Source organism: Chlorocebus sabaeus, chromosome 23 (assembly GCF_047675955.1).
Source record: "Chlorocebus sabaeus isolate Y175 chromosome 23, mChlSab1.0.hap1, whole genome shotgun sequence".
In the NCBI taxonomy this organism is placed as follows: Eukaryota; Metazoa; Chordata; class Mammalia; order Primates; family Cercopithecidae; genus Chlorocebus; species Chlorocebus sabaeus.
Genome location: NC_132926.1, coordinates 58586355 through 58610279, shown reverse-complemented (window position 1 = coordinate 58610279; position 23925 = coordinate 58586355). Strand labels below are relative to the sequence as shown.

Below are 23925 nucleotides of genomic sequence, written 5' to 3'. Positions count from 1 at the left end.
AGTACAGAAAAGTAAACCAAGTGGCAGAGCTAGGATTTGAACCAAGGTGATGTGGCTCATTTTCATACTGTTAACGACTATTATACTATAACTCTATTAGAATAAAAACCTAAACTCCTATAACTCTATTAGAATAAAGACCTAAACTCCTTGTCATGGCTTTAATGGCCCATACTTTGAACCTCATCTTGTATATTCTCCTTCCCTCATGCTCTAGGATGGCCTTCGTCCTCAACCTCAAACAATCCAGGCTTAGTCCCACTTTAGTTCCTTTGTAGCTGTTCCCTGGACACCTTCCATAGCTTTTCATATTGCTAGCTCCTTCTCTTCTCACAGGTCCCAATTAAAATGTTAGTTACCTCCTCAAAAAGGCCTTCCTTAACCACCTTATGTGGGGTAGTATCTATCCTGACAGGCCACCTACATCGCCACATTCAATATGACATCACCTTTTTTATTACTTTTATGTTTGACATAAACAAAAATGATCTCGTTATTTTTTTACTCTCTCCTCTATAATGGATCTCCCTGAGGAATCTGTCTTGTTCAATGCAAGACTAACTATAATCCTAGGAACACAGAAAGTACTCAATAAATAGCTGGTGGAATGATTAGCAGCAACTTAACATCTCAAAACAGTTTTGTACCAAGATGACGACACGCCCTCCATTAATTTTTGCTGAATAAATGAAAATTCTGAGTAGCAAAGATGGTGCTGGTTCATCATTATGATTAACAAAATGTTTACTCAGTGCTATAAGGTACAGTGTGCTGTCCTAAGAACAGGTAATATGAAAATAGCTATAACATGGTAACATGGTTTCTGCCTTGGAAAGTTTAGAATTTAGTTTGGATTATGGTAGTTCTGAAATAAGTATAAAAAGTACACAATAAGTATTAAAAGTTCCTAAAGGAATCTATTCTACAGCCTACTGTCAGATTATAGTATCTCAACATAAGCTTTAAGGATCTGAGTGCTGGATTTATTAAGTAAAAGATTTTGAAGCTATTCCATAGTCTTTCTCTCCCTGCCACACTTTAGCAGACACCAGACACTACTTCTCTCAAAGTACTCTTGGCTGTGATTGTTATTCTTTAGTCCATTTTCCCAAACATGGAAGTCTATCTCTCACTCTCCAATGCTACTTTGTTTTTTTTTTTTTTTTTTTTGAGAAGTTCTTGCTGTTGCCCAGGCTGAAGTGCAGTGGTGGGATCATGGCTCACTGTAGTCTTAACCTCTTTGGGCTCAAGTGCTCCTCCCACCTCAGCCTCCTGAGTAGCTGGGACAACAGGTACATACTACCACATCCAGCTAGTGTGTATATACATTATATATACACATATATATGTGTATGTGTTTATATATACACATACATTATATATATAATGTACATATAATACACATTTTATATATATATATATATATTTTTTTTTTTTTTTTTTTTTTTTTTTCTGTAGAGACAGGGTTTCTCCATGTTGCCCAGGCTGGCCTTGAACTCCTGAGCTCAAGCAATCTGCCCACCGTGCCTTTCAAAGTGCTGGGATTACAGGCATGAGCCACTGCACGCAGTCCCCAGTGTTGCTTTCTGATTATGATTCATCAAAACTCATTTCTATTAACATCCATTACACCAATCTTACAAACTTGGGAGTAACATCTGACTTTTCTTACCAGATAAAATTTGAATTCTTTAACTTAGCATCTAAGACCTTCCCCCATATGGCCAAAAATTACCTTTACTTCCAGCATTCTCTTATCAGCCGTATTTTGTAAACTACTACTACAGGTTCAGCATCTCTAATCCGAAAATCTAAAATGCTCCAACATTTGAAACTTTTTGAATGTCAACATGATGCCTATATTAGTTTGTTTTCACACTGCTGATAAAGACAAACCTGAGACTGGGCAATTTACAAAGGAAACAGGTTTAATGGAGAACTCACAGTTCTACGTGGCTGGGGAAACCCCACAATCATGGTAGAAGGCAAGGAGGAGCAAGTCACATTTTATGTGGATGGTGGCAAGCAAAGAGAGAGCTGGTGCAGGCAAACTCCCACTTTTTTAAAGCCATAAGATGATGTGAGACTTATTCACTATCAAGAGAACAGCACAAGAAAAAACTTGCCCCCATGATTCAATTATTTCCCACCGGGTCCCTCCCACAACATCTGGGAATTATGGGAGATACAAGATGAGATTTGGGTGGGGACACAGAGCCAAACTATAGAAATGCCCAAAGGAAACGCTCACCGGAGCTCTGTTGTTCAGTGAACTACAACGACAGTGAGGAAGAAAGCTGGAAAGAAGGGCTCTCTGATGGGACATGGAACCATAAAAAGATTCTACTACTGCGGGTCGAAATAAAGGAAGGAGAGAGATGGAAAAAACTACTGCAGCATAGATCCAACTTCCACCCACCAGTCTTCTGCTAGTGTCCCCTGGTGGCGAGTCTATGAGGGCAAGGAAACTTTCAACACAAAGCTGAGTAGGAAAAGACAGGGAATGGCTGGCACAATCAAATCCTTAAACTTTGAAGGTAATTTTCCCATGTATTACCTGTGTTATTTTCCTCTGAATGCTATATATTTTTTAATCATGCCTAAAAGTTATCAAATCATAAAATGCAAGAACATATTGTCAAACTCAGATTGTCTAATGGACATTACACATTTTTAATGCCTAGCACCTGAACGTTCTGTTTGTGGAGGAATCTCAATTTAAATGAGAAGAACATGGCTTCCAACAATAGAAAACAAAATAAGACAACCATCCCTTCTTTCTAGCTGACAGACAGACTGCAAGTCTGTAGTTCAAATGAATACTCCTATCTAGGACATCGAATCTACAGGGGTGATACATGGAGAGAGTACTCACAATGGCTACCACAAAACAGTTCAACAGCATGACACTAGAATCAGAGAGCAGGAATCCAGTGACATGGCAGTGACAGCACCAACAGGAGCATCCAAAGTAGACTGTTTTCTGACAGGATCTTGGCTATGCCTTGCTTCCCCTATCCTGCCCATAGTCTGAAACTAGTTCTTTAGCCTCCTGAAAGTTTTGTAAATTCCTTCCTTACTAGAGTTAGTCAATTCTGAGATGTCTGCAACCAAGGACTCTAATTTGTATAAGCTACAACTGACATAAGCCAAGAAATTCAAGTACTAATAATATCATGTGCCTTTAATTCTCTGATGCGTTCTTATTTGACATCAGAACACTACAGCAAAACATTATTACATTGTATATACATTATTGATTGATTTTATAAATTGATCACTGGGACTAGTTAAACTGTGCAAAATTAACATGTGTACCTTTTCCAAGGTGAGAAGATTTATTTCAGACTGTAGACGGATTTCTGGTTTGTTGTTTTGCTGGTCCTTGAACTGTTGGAACTCCTTTTCCAAAATCTTATACTTATTTTCAGCATCATTAAGCTGTATTAAAAAAAGTTTAGCCATTTCAAAACAATGATATGCAAAGTTTAACAATAAAGAATTCAATTCAACAGGGTCCTTTTTTTTTTTCCATTCTAAAGCATGCTCATAGTAGAAAATCTGGAAAACTGCTAAGGTATAATGAGGAAAATAAAGATCCTTAGTCATTAAAAATTCAGTAAATCAACTGATTATACAAAAACTTTTGAAGAGTATGAAATTTCTTATCAAACAGTATCATGAAAATGTTTTTGGTAAAGCTCAAATGTCAAATTTAAAAGTTACCTTCAGAAATACACTTTTTTTACACTTACACTAAGATGTCGCATGTAAGAAAAAATTCAGCAAGAGACCAACAGAAGCAGAGATGAGCAAACACATTTCAACACTAAGGCAACTCTGTCTCTCCTGGATTCCATTAGAGCAGAGTAAGTGCAAGTTCTCTGCCAACCCAGGATTAGGCCCTACAGCTACAGTGGAAAAGAATCTCAGGAGAAGACTTAGGAATAAAAACAGAGAAAGAGATTTCAGGCTAATATATCTAGAAATGCTCAGAAAACAAAGAAGGAAAAATAAACCAGAAAAACCATCAGCCCAGTTAAGTAAATCAAGGAGTGACCGGGAGATTCAGTTTACTAAAAGAATGGAAATTTCTTGAGTTTGAAGAGTTGAGGACGAACAATCAGGAATAGTCTAAAGCAAGTGCCCAGTGTCCAAAGCACAGGAGCATAAAGAAGAGATGGTGACAAGTTTCCAGACTTTTACCAGACTACTTTGAGGCCAACAACCCAACCCTGGCCCTCTACTTAAGGAAAAGGCCTACACAGGATTCTGGGATACAGATGGAAGGACGACATCTTTTCAGGTTCTGTCTTTACAAATGTGGTCGTCCTTCCAATTCCCAAGTTGTAACTCCAGGCCTGTGTTTTGAGGAGCTCCTCTGAGCCACATGGAAGATCCTCGGGTACCCCAATGGAGCCCTGGAACATAAGGCCTCCATAGTCAGCTCCATGCTGACTCCTTTTTCCCAGAGACCCCTAGGCCCCAGCAGCAGTGGTCAACCTCTTCTGATTCTGCTCCAGATCTTGAATTTAGAGACAGTTACAACCTGGATCCCAATTCTGTTTGAAAGCAAAAGAATAACATAATCATCAATACTCTGGTGCATGACTCTGCCTGGTCCAATGTAATGAAAATAAAATGTGAAAAAAATGAATAATCCTGACCCCCTGCCAAAAAAAGACTGAGCATTACAGATATGCCAGATAAGTATCCATGTAAATAAAAATAAGCTCAATTTTAATGTAGCATTTCTTGTTTCTATAGTTTGGTACCATATGAATTTTACAAATTCAGATATTATTACAAGTTAAGGTAATTTAAAGATTATTTGGTTCAATTCCTTCATACTAATAGGTTAAAAAAAAAAAAAACTGAAAGTCAAAGAAGCTAAATAATTGAGGTAGTGTCAAAGACCTAATGAGCTAAGTCAGTAGCAGGGGCAAAAAGCGACTTCAGACCTCTTCATCCCCTTGAATAATGCTTTCATTAAAGCAGTCAATACTTCCTGAAAAACAAAATGACACGACAGTCAGCCTTGACTGAACATTCAAATTTCTTTTAGAATAGTTTCAAATTTTTTCTAAAAAAAGGTATGAAGATGTTCTTCTTGAATGAGATTTTTTTTTGAAATGCGAACAAAGATTGCTGAAGATGTCTTCCAAAAACATGTACTGCTATGACTATCTATCATTAGATAAACCAATTATCTCTTCCCTAAGGCGTAGGACTTACCTAAATCTGAAATATTAATACTAAGAAAATATGCAGCAAAAATGGAAATCATCAGTAATAATTAGGATTTATCTAGCATCTTTAGGTAATGTGGTGTTCCATACATGAGAATTTTCCGTATGACAGAAGTTTACCTATTTTTTAACATCCAAAGTTGAATTGAAAACCTTTCTAAAGTCTCTCACTTTTCTGTTTTAAACAAAAGCTAAGAAAACATTAAATTTGGTAGTTTCTTCACAATTCCAGAACATTATCATAAACAATTCTTGTTACAATAGGGTTTAAAGCAGTAAGTTATTAAGGCATGTTGGGCTCTTTTTCCTTTGCTAAGTGATCCATAAATATAGTGATTTGAGTTCTGGTGCCTGCTATAATCTATTTGAGTACAGATACTTTATCTTCATCAGCTCTCACTGACAGTGTATTTAACTGTCCCTTCTGCCAGTCTAGTTAGAATTGTGTGTATAATACATGTAACATGGTCAAGGTAAGGGCCCAAAGAGCTTTTCCATACCTAAAATGTGAAATGTATACAGTCATGGACTTAGCAATCTGGGCATCTTGGTAACTTCTCCTGTCCTTCTTACCTCCCCTTTTTTCCCCCAGGTTTTAGAACAGTAGTTCAAGAATAGAAGTGTGCTCCGGGTAATTTTTCCAAAATACCAGTTCTTCCCACCAAAGTTAGTTATTCCTACAAAGAAGTAAACTACACAATATACAACACTATCTGCAAGTCTTTTTTCTTTTTTTTGAGAAAGTGTCTTGTTCTGTTGCTCAGGCTGGAGTGCAATGTTGTGATTACAGCTCACTGGAGCCTTGACCTCCTGGGCTCAAGTGATGCTTCCACCTCAGACTCCTGAGTACTGGAACCACAGGTGTGCACCACCATGCCTGGCTAGTTTTTATATGTGTTGCAAAGGTGCAGTTTTGCCATGTTGCCCAGGCTGGTCTTGAACTCCTGGGCTCAAGCAATCCTCCCACCTTGGCCTCTGAAAGTGTTGGGATTACAAGTTGAACCACCGTGCCTTGCTTATACCAGTCTTAGACAAGGTACAAACATGCTATTTCTCAAGAGCTCTCCTGGTCACTCTAATACGTGTTAAGAGCCTTTGTTCTAGATGGTTGAATCTTCCTGCTAAGTGGAAGAAGACAAGCATTACTGGTGAATCCCACCACAAGTGCTCACTTTTACAACTTTATCTTTTGTATTTTAAACGAGACTACCCTACTTGGTAACAATCAAATTCATATTTTTACAACCACCTAAATAATGGCCCTGTGCTGCTGTGGAAACTGTTCATGAGAAAATTTACTGAAGACTTGGGAGGCATTCATCATACATATCTAATCTACACTGGAATTTTTCAAGAAAGATAAGCTTAATTTTTAACAGCTTGATTCTTTTTTTTTTAGCAAATATTTATTGAGCCCCTATTATGTGTTGACAACTGGCCTGGACTCCTGGGATACAGCTATAAACCAGAACAGTTTTCATGGAGCAAACAATCTGATACTGATTAAATTATCATGCTAATGAAAATAAAAACAAACTGATATGACATATCATAAAGAAAAAGAATAGGAGAATAATGTCCTATGAGACCATAAAATGAAAACCTGACCTAGACTTGGGGAGCATGAAATAGGGAAGATTTCTAGGAGTAGGTGATGCTTTAGCTTAAAACCAAAAGAGGAACAGAGTACACCAGGCCCAGATAATGCAGCAAACATGAAGATCCTGTGGGTGAAGCGAGCATGGCATGCCTGAGAACTTGATGGAAGACAAGCATGGCCAGAGAGTATACAGCACAGGCACAAGAGTGTGGGATGAAGTCAGAGAGACAGGCTCTGATCTACGCAGAGGGCTGCAGGACAAGGCAATGATTCTGATCTTTGTCCTATGAGCAACAAGACAATGCTGAAAGGTTTTAAAGAGGAGAGTATCAAGATTCCCAAATTTCAAAAATATCATTCTGGCTACAACATGAGTGGTAGATTAGAGGGGCCCATCACTGAAACAAAGAACATTTACAGGTAGAAGGTCAAGTATGGAGAGAAGGGCCACAATGGGTTTTAAATGCCTTTAAGACATCTGAATAGAGATGCCAAAAAGGCAATCAGATATATGGGTCTAGAGGGCAAAGGTAAGGTCTTGGATACGACCCTGGATGTGAAAGTCCCCAGATGTACAGATTGTCTCTGAAATCATGGGCATGAAATCATGAATAAGATTGTTTTTGCAGAAAGTAAGTCCTGAGCTTGGAGGAAGTCCAACATGTAACGGTTAAAGGAAGACAAGCCTGCAAAAGAGCCTGAGGGTGGCCAGAAAGATAGAAAAAAACAAGGAGAGTGGTTTTGTGGAAGTTGAGAAGAGAAAATACGAAAACAAGGACAACACTGTTGATTATATCAATCAGTTTTACTGAGTATGAGGAGAGGAAATAGGAACACTGACAATTCTCTCATGAAATTTGGATCTTAACTAAATTTGGTCCTTAAATGAATTTGGTTTAGTGCTACATGAAGAATAAGACTTATCAGAAAAAGATTTAAGTTGGAAATGACCTGAAATATGCACAATTTCACACAAAATAGTTAGAAGATCCAACTTAAAGTATATTTGAATCTCAGTGCAATAAATATGATTAATAGTCTAAATTACTGTGAATTTTACCACTTTTTAGTAGTGAACTATTTCTCTTATTATTAGAATGCAAATAAACTAAGCATAAAAAGACGATAAGTACGTTATCCAACCTGTTGCTGAAGGCGGTGTTTATCCTCTTCAAGCTGTTTGATTTTTAACCTTTCTAGTTCTACTTGGTGAATACAGTCCTCTTTGGCCCTACGGATAGAGTCCTGCAGTTCTTGCAGGTTCCGTTGACGTTCTGATTGCAGTTCCTTTTTTTCTCTTTGAAGCTTAAAACAAAGGCATCTTTAAGAGGCTGGTTTATTACTAGCTGTATTATACTATTCAATATTCCAATATCTTTCTATACACTCAAATGTTCAGGATATTTACAAATTTATTTTCACATCTTTTTCAGTTATTAGACAGTTAATGTTCAACTGTACCATTATAAATTTTCAATCACTGTTTAATACTATTATACACACATATAAAAATCTATAAACAATTTGTATAAATTCACTTCAAAACCCTAACCACTTAACATTTCCATTTGAATAAAACCTTTTTAATTGTGTAAGCAAATATGCCCAAGTTTCTCTTCTTTTAGAAACATCTGATTCTTGCCTAATTGCACAGAATAGAGCCTTAGTATTAGGAACATATCTACACTATTAAGTTTAAACACTCTGACATACTTTTCTACCTATTCTAATATGTAAGATATGCTGAATAGCAGTTTGAACAGCAGTTTTCTGCATGTCTAAAAGACAATTTTCATGAAATATATAGAGCACAAAGTAATAAACAGTAAGAATTTCATATATAGACTGTGAAATAAAGATATGTGATAGATGACATGCTTACTAATAACACCACTTTCCACCTCTTTGTAAATAATTACGTAAGATTCCCATAAATGGAATCCCTCTAGTTCCAGTCTTTGCTGTCTCATTCTTATAAGCAGCCCATCCTGAATCCCTTCTCTCTCTCTCTTAGGTTCTCTTGCACCTAACTTTCAAAATAGTATTTCTACTTTGCAAGAAATCCCTCTATGCTGGAAAAAAAAAAATTTGATAGATGAATGAAATACCTCTGATTCCGCACTAGCAAGCTGCTGCTCTCTCTTCTCCAAGTCAATTAGAGTTTTTTGAAGTTTTCCTTCTAGAATAGTATATTCAGCCACCTAAAATATAGTATTTAAAAAAAAAAAAAGTTACCTACCTTCTCCCAAACTTAAAACACATACAAATTCAAAAATATGTATCATTTCACTGAAACACAGGACCTGAGAATAGGAAAGTCGTAACTTACATCCTCCAATTCAAAGAAAAAAACGTGCTTTTATGAATTTGAGACTGGTGATAGCCATATTTCCTCCTTCTGGTCTTTTTTCTTCTCCAAGATAAACACAAATTTTAACTGTTATTCATATATTATGATTTCCACATCCTCTAATATATTAGACTTAATCTAAATTTACAGAGGATGGAAACAAAAGACTGTTAAATTTGAAATGCGTATGTAGTGTAAGCAACTAAATAGCCAAGTGCAGAGTCCAGGGAAGAAGTAAGGGGATGGGGGTGTGTGTGTGGTGGGTGTCTTGGTGTATATAATGCCAAGAGAGTGAATGAAATCATCAAAGGAGTGAGCATACTGAGAGAAGAAAAGATGATATTTGAGGACAGGGCTCTGGGACAAGCCATAAAGCCAACATGAGGAGAATCTAGCATGAAAATTAGGAAAGAGAGACCAGTGAAGACAGCGGAATACAACAGTAGTAAAGTATAGCCCCCAAAAAAAGTATAGTCAAAGAAGCCAAGTAGAGGAAGTGTTTCAAAGACAGAGATAAACTGAGTAAGGATGAGGAAGGATTGTCTGTTAAGACAAAAACTAACTGTTCTGGCGAGTGAGAAAATGAATTGACTAGGGAAAGCAGTAGGATTGTGAGCAGCCGTGAGGACGTCTTAGCGCTTGAGGTCCTAAACCTCCTTAAAATCATCTCTGTAACACCCATCTTTTCTCCATAACCTTTCGCTACTGTAAGTTTTTGGCTTTCGTTTTCTTTAAGACATATTGCTTTCCTGGTCTCCTGGACGTTAGTTTCACATTCCTCTATTCTATCCACTATACTTCCATCAGAATTACTGTTACAGAATGAAAACCTAATTATCTTATTTTATATAAAAATCTTCATTTTAAAAAATTCTGATATTTCTACCTTTCTCAACCAGGGTTTATCATCTGAAACACAAAACACAGAAAATGATTTAATTATTTTCTCCATCCTCTCCTAAAATGGTACATGACTACCATTTTAGATGCATAGGATAAAGTTAATTTATTACCAATATTGGATCCCTTAGGGTATTAAGGGCTTCATTCTCTCAGGAAGGCCTGGTTAAAAAAACCCTACAGTATCTAGTCTAAACTCTACATAATGGATTATGAGATCATTTATTCTCCAGGGCATCAACTTCTCTTATTTCTTGAGGCACATTCTTTCCTCCCCTCTTCCAACATCAAACTACTTATAATTTTCTTAATGTAGAGTCTATTTCAAACTTCTTTGCCTTTTGCTATAGGGGCTGTGTCTGGAATACCTTTTGAGTCTACCTGGCAATATCCACCAATCTTCACCAAAGTGAAAGCATGATCTTATCTACAGACACTTCCTCATGCTCCCTTTTGTAGAACTGAGCTCTTCCTTCTATGTGGGTAATGACTATCTTCAGCTATCTGATGGACAGTCATATGTAAGACAGAGTATATCTCAGTTGCTCCAGAGGGCAGAACATGAACGACGTAGAGATTTACTCCTTCAGGTAAATTTTCAAAGTATGAAAGAAGTTATACATCATTAAAAAAAAAAAATTAGGTAAATAAAACAAAAATAAACAGAAAAGGCTCACATAAAATTGACATTTAAAAAATACTAGGCCGGGCGCGGTGGCTCAAGCCTGTAATCCCAGCACTTTGGGAGGCCGAGACGGGTGGATCACGAGGTCAGGAGATCGAGACCATCCTGACTAACACGGTGAAACCCCGTCTCTACTAAAAAAAATACAAAAAACTAGCCGGGCGAGGTGGCGGGCGCCTGTAGTCCCAGCTACTCGGGAGGCTGAGGCAGGAGAATGGCGTGAACCCGGGAGGCGGAGCTTGCAGTGAGCCGAGATCCGGTCACTGCACTCCAGCCCGGGCGACAGAGCAAGACTCCGTCTCAAAAAAAAAAATAAATAAATAAAAAAATAAAAAAATAAAAATAAAATAAAAAATAAAAAATACTATAGTGAGAGTCTGAGTATTTAGCTTTAAAATATTTGATCATACTGAAAAGCAACTTTTTTTTTTCTCACTACTGACTTTATTTTGTAGTGGTTGAAAAAATTTAAAAGAAAAACTGATCCCATGCAAGACTGGATACTTTAAGACAAACGAATTAAAGTATTTGGTCCCAAAAATGCACTTAAGTTGAAAGAAGGGCAAATCTCAATCTCAAATCTACCTTTACCATATGATTAATTTGAGTAAACAGCACAATCACTTATTAGGTAGGTATCACATGGTTTTCTGACTGGAGTTATTAACTAGCCAGGAACTCATCATTTCAGGCTGAAAGAGTAGAAGCTGTATAAATGGAAACCAATTACAAATTTCAGCTGAAAAGATCATTATTACCAAAATGACAATAAACCAAAAATTACTTGGTGAGTTTTCACAGAAAGTTTAATTATGGCACAAATTGAATTTTTGTCACGGTTCTAGTAATTTTATTAACTTTTCAAATATTTCCTGATTTGAATTTTGCAGACCTCAATACTAAAATACTCTTTAACAGCAATGAAGAAAAATGGTTCAAGGATAAACTCATCTTGTCTAAAAGGCTAGGCTAAAATGTTTAAAATGATATTTTCCAGCTCCCCCAGATTCAATGAATATCTAATAGGTGAGGTCTATAAATATTACTTAATATAAAACTCACTCTTAAATAACAAGATAACTAGTATAATGTTAAAATGTATGTCAGGGCTTCTAATTATTGTAATATTGATTATCTGAACTTTTCTGAAGAATAGAGACTTTGATGTACTCTTATTTTTGTCTTTCAGCTTTTTAAAAAGTTCACTGGTTATTCAAGTTTTTAATGGTGAGAATTAAGTTAGAAAAAGCTGATATGGTTATTTTAAAATCAAAGGCCTGTGTACTTCTGTTTCCACCCATAAAAGACAAATGGCCCTCCTCTACAAACACAAATTAAACAACATTTATGAAACAACTCTTTTCAGCCATTGGGCAACTGGCAGCACAGGACGATGATCCCTAAAAGGTGGGAAATAAATAAGGCAACCCCTACAATATATCTAGCTTACTGCCTGAAGACTGTAGCTCAAGAAAGGGGAACCCAAACAGACACTAGCAATCTTGCTGAGCTGAGAAAATGGAATGGAGACTAGAGAGGCTGAGGCAACTAGAGTTGATGAGAGGATGGGGTTACAGAGAGAAGGAGCACTGGAGACCTGTAGAGCCATCCCCTCAAATCTGAAGCTGAATACTGACTAACCACTAAGAGTATTTCTAAAGTCCTAAAATTATTAATAGAATATTTGAAGAAAGTCTAACTGTTAGGGTTGTTTTATTTAATAACGTGAGTGTAAATGGACAAATATTAAGCTCTTGCTTCAGAAATAAAATCAGATGGTCTCATGTTATCATTTTTTTAAATGTGATTTATTTCATAATTCTTAAAAATAGGTTAAACATTTGAGGCATCTTATTAACTTACAGATTATAATATGTAGTTATATATATATTGAAATGTGCTATCTTTTTCTTTTTTACACATCAGCAGGGTTTTTCTCTATTCATTTTTGTATATTCATACACATACACACTTTTTTTTTTAAGAGATGGGGGTCTCACTATGTTGTCCAGGCTGGTCTCAACCTCATGGCCTCAAGCAATCCTCCCTCAGCCTCCCAAAGTGCTGGGATTACAGGTGTGAGCCACCATACCTGGCCTATATTTATATATTTTTTGAATAGGTAATACATTTGCATATTCCAAAAGCACAAAATACTTTACAGTGAAATGCCTCCCTTCTATCCAGAGCCACCATCCACTTCTTCCATGCCAACATATCACCACTATAATTAGTTATTCCTTCCAGAGACTGTCTTTAATGCAAATACAAGATACTATCATTAATATTCCTCCTTTTCTTCCTCACTTTTACACAAGTTATTACCTTTTTCTTTACTAGTGATTCTCTTTCCTTTTCTTCCTCACTTTTACACAAGTTATTACCTTTTTCTTTACTAATGATTCTCTTTCCTTTTCTTCCTCACTTTTACACAGTTATTACCTTTTTCTTTACTAGTGATTCTCTTTCTCGGTCCCTTTTCTTCCATTCCTCTGCAAGAGCTTGCATATGAGCCAGTTCTTTCTGCTTCAGCTACAAAAGGAAGAAAAATAAAGTCGCCAGAAATCCCCAAATATGTCAAATAAATGAATCAGTTGTAAAAGAACCGATACTAATCACTAATATGATTTTTTCACGCATTCTTTTTTATTCTTAAAAAAAAAAAAAAAAAAAAATGCCTGAGGCAAATAATATCCATTTGAGTTCACTTCAGGAAAGTATAAAGCTAACAGTGGGTTGTGCTTTCTAACTTGTTTGGAGACTAATGATGCAAGTTCCAGGAGGGTGTGCCAAATGAGGACATGAAATTTAAAGAGTAACTTCCTAATTTTACCCAATAATCATGAAGAAAGTTTACAGAATTCTGAGTGGCTTCTGCCAAGTTGCCACATTTCAGGTATTTTTGATTCTCAATTTTTTTTTTTTTTTTTAAAGTAAGGCATTGTTGACATTCAAAGAAATTAGATAAAGTACCTACAGAACTTAGAGATTAAACTTTGCTATGGAGAAGGAAAAATATACAGAGTAGACAAAACAATTTTTAAAGTAACATTTAAAAAGTAACCTGATTTTCAAATATATCTTCTTGCATCTCCTTCCACATTTCTAGTTCAAGTGCTGCTTTGTATTCTAAGGTTTCACGAGGCTCTGTCTGGATCTCTGAATGACAAGGTGCTGGAGGAAGAGAAGATGGCTTTTGTTGTATGGCAGACACACCCTAAGAGATGAACCAAAAAGTACATTTAAACACTCACACACATATGCACATTAGATTCCTTTTAAAAAATAATTTGATAAGATTAAATTATATTTACCTGAGATGAATCAGAGACAAAAATCTCACGCATTTTTACTAGTCCGTAATCTTCTAGAGTCACTGTGTAAGAAAGATCTGCTATCCTGTTATTTGATCTACAAATAAAATAAGAAATACCTTAAAATTCACAGAAATACTTTTATATTATTTTTCCTTTTATTTCCACAGTGCTTTAGCAATGGGGAGTAAGCAACATTTTCTGCACCTAACTCTATTGTTTTTGAAACTGCAGCAGCTTCTGTAGGCTTCAACACCTTCTCTATATATAAACTGATCATCACAAACACCCTTCTAAATACATGCATACGTTTACTACAAAATGACCCCATTAAGAGTTGTAAAAGGTATAAAGGTGAAATTTAAAATCTTACTGCCCACAGGTAATTATTGCTAATATGTAGTTTATTTCCTTCCTGTTTTATTTACATATAGATATACATGCACACATCCATGTTGACTTCACATAGTTTTGTCTTGTTTTCCTATTTACATCAGGGGCATTTTCTCACATCATAATATTCATTTAAAAATGTGATTTTTTTTATTGTCTGTAAAATATACAAATGAATTTATGTAGTAAAATATACTTAACAATTCCCCTACTTTTGATTATATTGGTTATTCTGAATTCTTTTTTCTACTTTTCCTGGGATGTACACACTCATAATTATTTTATTAGATATAAGCAATGCCTCTAGGTATAATTGGCACACAAGCAATGCTTCTAGGATAATTATATGTTAGTATTATCATAATGAGCACCTCTTTGCATCATAGAACTGCATGCAGCATTTGCCATTAGCCAAATGAAAACAAGAGAAAATATTAGAAGAAAATATTAGCAATACAAAACCATGATTTTGTCTAAATCAAATATACTCTGGTCAAACAAAACTTGAATGAAGGTTCTCACACAATTAGAAATCTTAATTAACCAACTTTTACATTTTCTTCTTGTAATCTCACAGATTTCAGAAGAAATGAATAAGATTAAATGAAACATTACTATATCTGACAGAAACTCCTGAGAGTACCTAAGGTTCTCACTTAAGTAAATCTCCTAAAACTTTCTGTCTACAAAGTAGGGCAATAAAAGTAAATATTCGTAGCAAACAGGCAGCATTAAAATAGCTTTAAAACAGCTTTCATTATTAATGATTTTATTATCTTATGATGACAGAAAAAATGCTAATTTTTAAGAAAGATTCTTCAATAATAGGAGTTGAAACAAAATGGCTATGAATGGTGAGGAATAAGGAAAGACATTTCAATAATACTTTTAGATCTAAAATTTTACTGAGCCTTATTTCTATCTTTTTTTTAGTCTTTAACAATAAAGGGCATACGATATATAATGTTAAATTAAATTTTAAACTTTTATTGTTAATTTTAAAAAGATAATTCAACAAGTATTTTACTGTATTTAAAATATGTTAAAAAAAAAACTCAAGTTTTTCTTTGTGGCAATGAAGTTCAGGGCAAAAAACCAATAATTATTTTAAAAACTGCCTCTGACTGCCAAATATCTATAATGTCCTCAGACTTTTGATTTGGGGTAGGAGTAAAATATTTTAAGTGGGAAAACAGTCTCAACCATTCCCAATGCAAAATAATATAAAACACATTATAAAGTTTAATCTCAAATTACAAAATAAAAAAAAAAATAGGTCCTGCATTTAAAATTCTAAAGCTAGAGAGAGGAAGGAAAATAATTAGCCATCTGACAGTTACAATACCATGGTAGCACAGACTCTTGACTTTTGTGAGGTGAAATGCGTATCAGAAAGCTAAACAGCAAAGTGGGGTATAGCTGCCACAGGTCAGAGAAGATCAGAAAAAAGAGGTTATGAAAGGGTGAAGTGGTGGATCAGAAAAAAGAGGTTATGAAAGGGTGAAATGGTAGCTGGCTAATCAAAATCATTCAACGAATTAAAAAGAAAAAGCAAAGACCAATTCTGTGAAATGCATTACCCTTGCGCTGCTATAACAGGCACACTTTCACTGTAAGTTTGACGCCAACACTGTTCACCATTAGAACCTAAAAAACGAGTTTTTTCTGAAGACAAGACATTAGAAAGCTGGATTCTCGCAATTCCCAGAAGTAAATCTTTACTCATTTTATCCTTGTGCCATAGTTCAACCAGTAATGGAATCCTAAGGAAGACAGAAACATGTGTTCATACCTATCAACTCTGACCTAAAGTCTTTTCTGAACTAAATTCTTTGAATTCCCTTAACAGAGTCAAAGATGTTTTTTGTTACCTGGAATGTCATCTAACACAATTGTTAGACTGAACACTAAATTTCACAGGCAGCAAATATGAAATGATGTTTTCATCAATGATGAGCCTCGTATACAATGGTGGTTCCATAAAATTATATCATATTTTTACTGTATCTTTTCTGTTTAGATACACAAATACTTACCTTTATCCACCTGCCTACAGTACTCAGTACAGTCACATGCTGTGCAGGTTCGCAGTCTAAAAGCAATGGGCTATACCATCTAGCTTAGGTGCACAGTAGGTTATACCATCTAAGTTTGTCTAAGTACATACATTCTACAATGTTCACAACAACAGAATTATCTAATAATGTATTTTTCATAATGTATCCCTATCTTTAAGTAATTCATGACTATACTTTTTTTTTTTTTGAGACAGAGTCTTGCTCTGCCACTCAGACTGCTGTGCAGTGGCATAATCACAACTCACGACAGCCTCAACCTCCTGGGCTCAAGTGATCCTCCCGTTTTAGCCCCCTGGGTAGCTGGGACTGCAGGTGCGTACCACCATGCTGGCTAATTTTTGTATTTTTTGTAGAGACAGGGTTTCGCCATTTTGCCCAGGCTAGTCTCAAATTCCTGGGCTCAAAGCAATCTGCTCACGTTGGCCTCCCAAAGTGCTGGGATTACAGGTGTAAGCCACCATGCCAGGCCTACTATTACATTTTTTGTACCATTTTCTATGTAATAAAAACCTTCAAATGCTGTAATTACCACAAATGGTTAGATTTAAGTTACCCTTCATTCTTTTTTAAATAATGTATAAATTTGAATTGTGATACTCTGAGAAAGGAAAGGTGTTTTGCAGATCTCAGATTTTTTCATGAATCCATTTCAGATAGTCAGATTAACATCTCTAGTTATAGGTTCAGAAAATTAGAAAAAACAATTTTTTTCATTCAGTGAATCAACAAAAATATTTAGTTCTTAGCCTTTTATCTTTCCATATTATATTAGGAAAAGGCAAGACTACTTTTCAAAGGTCCCTCATTACATATAGTTTGTTTTAACAAAGTTAAAATATCTAAATTCAGGTAAATAAGACAGGAGAATCTAAAAAGAACCTTTATAATAAACCATGCAAAACCCTGTAGCAGATGCACAAATTTCATACACGTCATTAGTAAATTTGTTTCTTGATCCTCAAATGCATAAACTGCTATGGATTTAAACTTATAGGAATTCCTTTTTAATAAAATACAAATTTTCAAGAATTGACTTAAAATAATTAATATCATACACACACTGTATGCATTACCTTAAGAAAGTGTCTTGCAGCTGATGAGGCATAGTTGCAAAATCAAATGCACAGTAAGATTGCGGAAGAAAAACTTCCATGTTTTTCCGAACTTCTACAGGAGGATTAGTCATAATAGGAGCTGCACTTCCAAAGAATGGATATGAGTACCTAGAATTAAAAAAAAAAAAAAAAAAAAAAAAAATCTTATGGTATACACAGAGATTTAGTCTGTTTTTTAGAAAAAAAAGTACAATATGAATATTATGAGCAAATATAACTTTTTAATAGAAACATGGTAGAAATACCAATCTGCCATCCGTGTAAGAAGTTTCTTGAGGGCACATGTCCTACCTTTTTTATCTCTGCACTCCCAGGGACACAGGCAGTTTCTGCCACATATAATATTCAAGAAATGTTTCCTAAATTTATTTGTAAACCTAGTTTCTTTTATACAATAGTGTCCTGATTTTTTATGGGATAAAAAGCCCTTAGTCAACTCCAAAAGGATGCATTCAGGGTAATCTGGTAATTATGGTAATCTTGCAAGGATGCAAGCAATTCGAATGTATTATGGATGAATCAGAGAGTGACATAACAACACTGTTTCTCCCTTTCATCACAAACCCACGCTAGATTAAATGGAAGAATGCTTGACTACTGCTGAACTTACTTTGTATTTAAAGCCAAATATAAAGATATTATATTGCTCATTTAAATTTAATCTTGCGTCTTGTTATTCATACATGAGAACTAAAATTTAAACATTAATAGTAAAAACTGCTTTCCAACAAGAATTCTATGTATTCACCCAATTCCTATATAATTACATATCCATTTAAATCAAGTTATCTCTGAGAAAGTTAAGTGCCCTAGAGTTTCAACTCCCTATGCTTACCACCACACTACAGGATTTAGTGATTAAAAGAAAAATAAATAAATAAAGGAAGTCATGCAGATGAGAAACTTTTCAAATACCAGTGTCACCTAACAAATTCCATGACACAGTTGCAAACTACAATTCCATACCAATAGAGAGCATTGTATGAAAATTTATCAAACAGAAAAAGTTAAATGGTCAGCATTTTTAAAGTGCCTTAAAATGATTCAAAGATAGAACTATTAGTCTGTATCAAGTGAATTCTATGAAGAGTGTTAAGTGGATTTAACAATTTATTTCCTCAACTTTTGTAAATGCTAATGCTTGTTCCAAAGAAATTTATGAGGAGATGCTAACTACCCCAAACTAAACACATTATTGTATTATATTTAATTTATATCTTAGGCACAAAAGACTATAAAAATGTAACATCATTAAAAACAAACTGTGTAAAACTACTTAACTGACATATATATTATATAAAATTCTTAATATAGAACAATGTAGACACATTCCACTTACAGCTGATTAAGTATGGTGTTTAGATTCATAGCTATGAAATGTGGGTATTAGGAATATGAGCTCCCATTATAATACAGTTATATAGAAAAATCAGATAATACACTACCATTATTTTGACCGGTAATACCTTTTTCCAGAAAAAAAGCACTTTTGAAGTTTAAGAGGCACTGTACTTTAAATGGCATATTATGTATATCAAAATACATATAATAGTTATATTACTTAAATTATTATAAATGCCTACAATTATTATAACAGAATAGATAAGACAGTTACCTCTCCTCTACCAATGCTACCCTTGTTTGAATTCAAAATCATTAGGATATAGCCTTACCCCCTTTTAGTCCACTGATTTAACAAATGTTATAACTTCTTTGGTGACATTTCTCTTTGCAATTCCCCAAACACAGGAAAGTCCTTTCTCTTCAGAAAATAATACTTTGAAACAAAATCAAATCACACCTTAATATACAGTTGATTGGAAAACCAATCTCCAAGGCATGTATACTCCTTAAGTCTATTGAAAAGCAAAAATGATGTGATGTTGCTGGAACAGCAATCTTCTGTCCTGAAGCTACTTCTGAAGCATTGGATGTAGTCACTGGCTGGGCCAGTGAAGCAGGTACAGAAGAACTGGCTAAAATGAACATAAAATAAAACAAAACAATCACACTTGATAACAGTTTCTCTTAAACTGTAGAGAGAGTTTAAGGCTATCATCTCATTTACCTTTAAGCAGGAATTGGGCTATTCTGTCTCATGAACATATGAATTGAGGTATAAGTATCTTAAAAGTAACTCACACAAAATAACCCAGGTTTCAATTTCCATTCTAGAATTGTGTGAAAAAAGAGCTTACTTTCAACACATATAAAAAATGTACAGAACCAACAGAGAAATATGTATGACTGCAGCCTAGCAGGCACTAACTTATTTCCAGGAGGCACATAACTTAACATTTGAAGGGCTGTATATGAGACTTACTGATATAATGACATCACCTTTTTAAAGTAGTTTTGGTTATTGTAGGCATATTTAAAATAACAGAAGGCTAAAACTTAAAAAGACAGATATCTAGTCCAACCCTATTACAGATCAGAGATACTTGGTGAGTGGCCTAAGTCACACAGCTACTCAGTGACAGAGATGTAACTTATAGCAAAGAGATCTAACTCCTAATCCACTACTAGTTATTTACACTACTAACTATAACTGCAATGGAAGGAAATTTTTTATTAAATCAGATAATCATGCATTATCAGACTCTCCCTTAACTTTAGGATCAAAAATGGTTATTATGAGTCTACTATAAGAGGCAGTTAATAACTGTTCTCTCTAAAATTCAACATATTTAAGAATCTAATCATTTAAAAAATCTATTTGCAAAAACTGTATTATTTAATGTCTATTGAATAGGATATTTCCAGTGTACAAAATAAAAAATCCCTTAAATAAATTTAGCGAATTCTATTTTGAAGTTAGATAGATTGCAATGACTTTGCATTGAAATTTTTTATATTTCCACACATTATTGGTGGGTTTTTTTCTTTACTTTTCTTTTTTTTTTGAGATGGAGTTCCACTCTTGTTGCCCAGGCTGGAGTGCAATGGCTCGATCTCGGCTCACCACAACCTCTGCCTCCTGGGTTCAAGCAATTCTCCTGCCTCAGCCTCCCGAGTAGCTGGGATTACAGGCATGAGCCACCATGCCCGGCTAATTTTGCATTTTTAGTAGAGACAGGATTTCTCTATGTTGGTCAGGCTCGTCTCAAATGCCCAATCTCAGGTGATCCGCCTGCCTCAGCCTCCCAAAGTGCTGGGATCACAGGCATGAGCCACCGCGCCCAACCTTATTGGTTCTTAACAATCCCATAATTTTTACTTAAAACTCATTTAAGTTCTCATAGTCAGTTTTTAGATGGCTGCAAAATGCAATACCTCAAAGATCTATAAACAAACAAACAAAAAAACCTTACCTTTTGGATTTGGTTTGGTGTCCCTATCATACTGTAAACTTTCCACTTCACTTTCTGTTGCATCATCTTTTGTTGGAGGTGACTGGTTGTGAGATGGAACAGGGGACACTCTTGGTGATTTTGGCTCAGTAAGTGTCTTCTCCTTTATGGGGGTTAAAACTTTCTTCTTTGAATGCTCTGGCTCATGTTCATTCTGGGTCTTTAATTCAATTAAAGACTAAAAACAATTTTTAAATAAAGTATAATTTGCAAAGAACTTTCCTTCATAATTAAGCAAAAAACTTGGCGTTGTTTTTTAAAAATATAAGCTTCCTTTCCCAGTTTGGATATTCCTAGTCTATTTTTCTTCATAATTTGCAAATTTCTTTATAGCATCTAGGACCAGAAAAAGGAAGATGAACAGAGGAAATATGATATCCAGAGCTGAATACCAAAATGCATCCTAATGGGTAAGAAAGGATATTTGAGAAAAGAAGTCAGGCATAGGTGTCCCTGGGAATGGTTATTCTTACCAAGGCAGTACAACGGAGAACTATACTCCTAAAGAGAAAAAATAGATGTCTAGTATGACTTTCTTTCTCTCCTTTATTCCACTCCCCACTAAAAATATATGTATATATTTCTTTTAAACACTCATTTCGGTTTTTCTATCTTTAATTCACAACCTGTATAAAGATCAGCTTTTTGAAAAAACAAGATAAAGTTGATTCTGGGAATAGATATAATAAAAAAAATACACGGCCAAATAAATGATCATCTGTATTATGAAAACTGACTAAAGAGAGTATGAGGACTACAAAGCACTAAGGAACCAAGGATTTTATTTTGGCTTCGGTTGCATTAACCAAAAAGATACCAGTAATGCAGATTCTCAGAAACTAGGTCTAAAAATGTTCTCTTTCACTGGAGTTCCTTTTCTGCCTTAGTCATTAACTGAGTTGGGGGTGGGGGAGACCATAAGTGGGTTTCCACTACACAAGAAGACTGTCCCAAAGGCTAAGAGGGCTCTGGGTAGGATCACTTATAAAACACAACAGAAGTCACAGCACTTTTCAGAAAGGTCTTTTCAGAAAGGGGGTATCATATAACACAGGCCACTAATTAAGATTAATAAATATATCCTTATGAAGGTAACTCTTCCGAAATTCAACTTTTGTAAGTAATCATGAGTGGGACTAGTGAAGCCGGGGGAATGAAGGAGGGCCACTACTTGCCTGGGAGTCTACGCCTTCTCTCTGCAGAGCCACAGACACTCCCACAGTTGGGGCTAGCTCCACAGGAATAGGTGCAAGCTTCTGTTTGGCTCTGTTTGGAGGGTCAAGGGTAAAAGCACCTTCGACTGTGACTGGGTGCTGGTTGATTTCTGTACTGCCCTTTTTAAGTAATCCAGTTAAAGGTATTTCTGTACTTCCAAGTGACTGGTCTCCACAGCAGAGATGAATCTAATGTGAAAGGGAAAAATCAAAATAGGGCTTTATACTTTCTCCTTTTTCCTAAACATCATAAACTTAGTAAGAAGTTGTAAAATGATTCACGGAAAGAAAATATAATGCACCTCATTGACCTGAAGCGACTAAGTAATGAATTCTCACACATAACTGTTAAAACTGGTGATAAAACACAGTTTACTGCAAACTCAATAATAGTTATTACCCTTTTCATTTCTTTTGGTATTACATAATCGTATGTTATTGCTCCTTTTTCTGCCTCTTTGATGAACTACTTTAATATTTTACTATGCAAAGTGTATAAGAAAATAACTAATGCATGAATTTAAACAAAAAAATACCTCAACATTTTTCTATTTCCATTTTACCATTAATTTAAACACGGTTTCAAAAACTAAGTCAGTGGATCAATCCTGATTTGGAATTTAAAAACCTCAAATAGTTTTGTTTTTTTCACTCATAAGATATCTTGAGTATTTCTCTTTTCTTGCTTTTCAGACCTCATATTAAAAAGAGTGCTTAACAGTAAGTAAAAGAATATCTCTGGAGTGGAATATACAGTTAATCACTGATAGCTAATTAAAAGTTCAATATTACCACCTTTTGACAAGTTAAAAAAGAAAAAAAAAAAGACTGCTCCAGAAAATTATATATAACTTATTTTCCCTTACTAGATTGAAGCCTTAGCAAACTTAGTATTTTAATGAATAATCAACAAGCACTCATGTTGTAAAATATATTTAGCTCTAATATCATCAGTGAAAGAGTTAAGAGAGACCTGTAACTTAGTCTCAAAGTTATTATATTAAGGTGTAATATTTTTATGGGCTGGAAAAAAAAGTATTTTTATGATGTAAATGTCCTCCATTAGAAACTAATACATAAATCAATACTTTTGGTAAGGACTGATAGGTCAGATACAGAATAAAATTCAAACTGCTTTTTCCTGCATGTCATCATTTTATATAGTCTTCAGTTTTCTAAATATCTTGGGTTTAGTAGAACCATCTCTAAAATTCAGTTCTTCTAAAATTTCCTAATGCTTCTTCTCACCTCCTGTCCATTACTTTATTTTAAACAAATGAATATCTAACCGTATACACCACCACCCTATTTTGGTTTTGATCAAAAGGAAGTGTCATAAAAGACAGAAGAGTAATGTTTACTAGGTAAGGTTAACTTATCTTTTTTTTGAGATAGAGTCTTGCTCTGCTGCCCAGGCTGGAGTACAGTGGTGTGATGATAGCTGACTACAGTCTCCAACCCCTGGGCTCAAGCAATCCTTCCACCTCACCCTCCCGAGTAGCTAGGATTACAGGCACACACCACCATGTCTAAGTAACTTTTTATCTTTTGTAGAGACAGGGTCTTGCTATGTTGCCCAGGTTATTCTTGAACTCCTGGCATCAAGTGATCCTCCCATATTAGCCTCTCAAAGTGCTGGAATTCTAGGCGTGAGCTACCATGCTCAGCCAATGT

The 23925-nt window shown here is 35.1% G+C and overlaps 1 protein-coding gene across 3 annotated transcripts in view; it reads right to left on the bottom strand.

Moving 5' to 3' along the window:
* Nucleotides 1-23925, bottom strand: part of CEP120 (centrosomal protein 120) — a 76848-nt gene that overhangs the window by 24630 nt on the left and 28293 nt on the right. For all 3 annotated transcript variants that reach the window (XM_008014258.3, XM_008014257.3, XM_038008590.2), the window contains 11 exons: nt 22213-22440; nt 20999-21215; nt 19486-19660; nt 17643-17792; nt 16072-16254; nt 14099-14195; nt 13849-14001; nt 13227-13316; nt 8958-9050; nt 7993-8154; nt 3319-3441 (listed from right to left, as the gene is read on the bottom strand). In XM_008014258.3, coding sequence (XP_008012449.1) covers nt 3319-3441; nt 7993-8154; nt 8958-9050; nt 13227-13316; nt 13849-14001; nt 14099-14195; nt 16072-16254; nt 17643-17792; nt 19486-19660; nt 20999-21215; nt 22213-22440 — 1671 coding nt within the window. The remainder of the gene's footprint in view (nt 1-3318; nt 3442-7992; nt 8155-8957; nt 9051-13226; nt 13317-13848; nt 14002-14098; nt 14196-16071; nt 16255-17642; nt 17793-19485; nt 19661-20998; nt 21216-22212; nt 22441-23925) is intronic.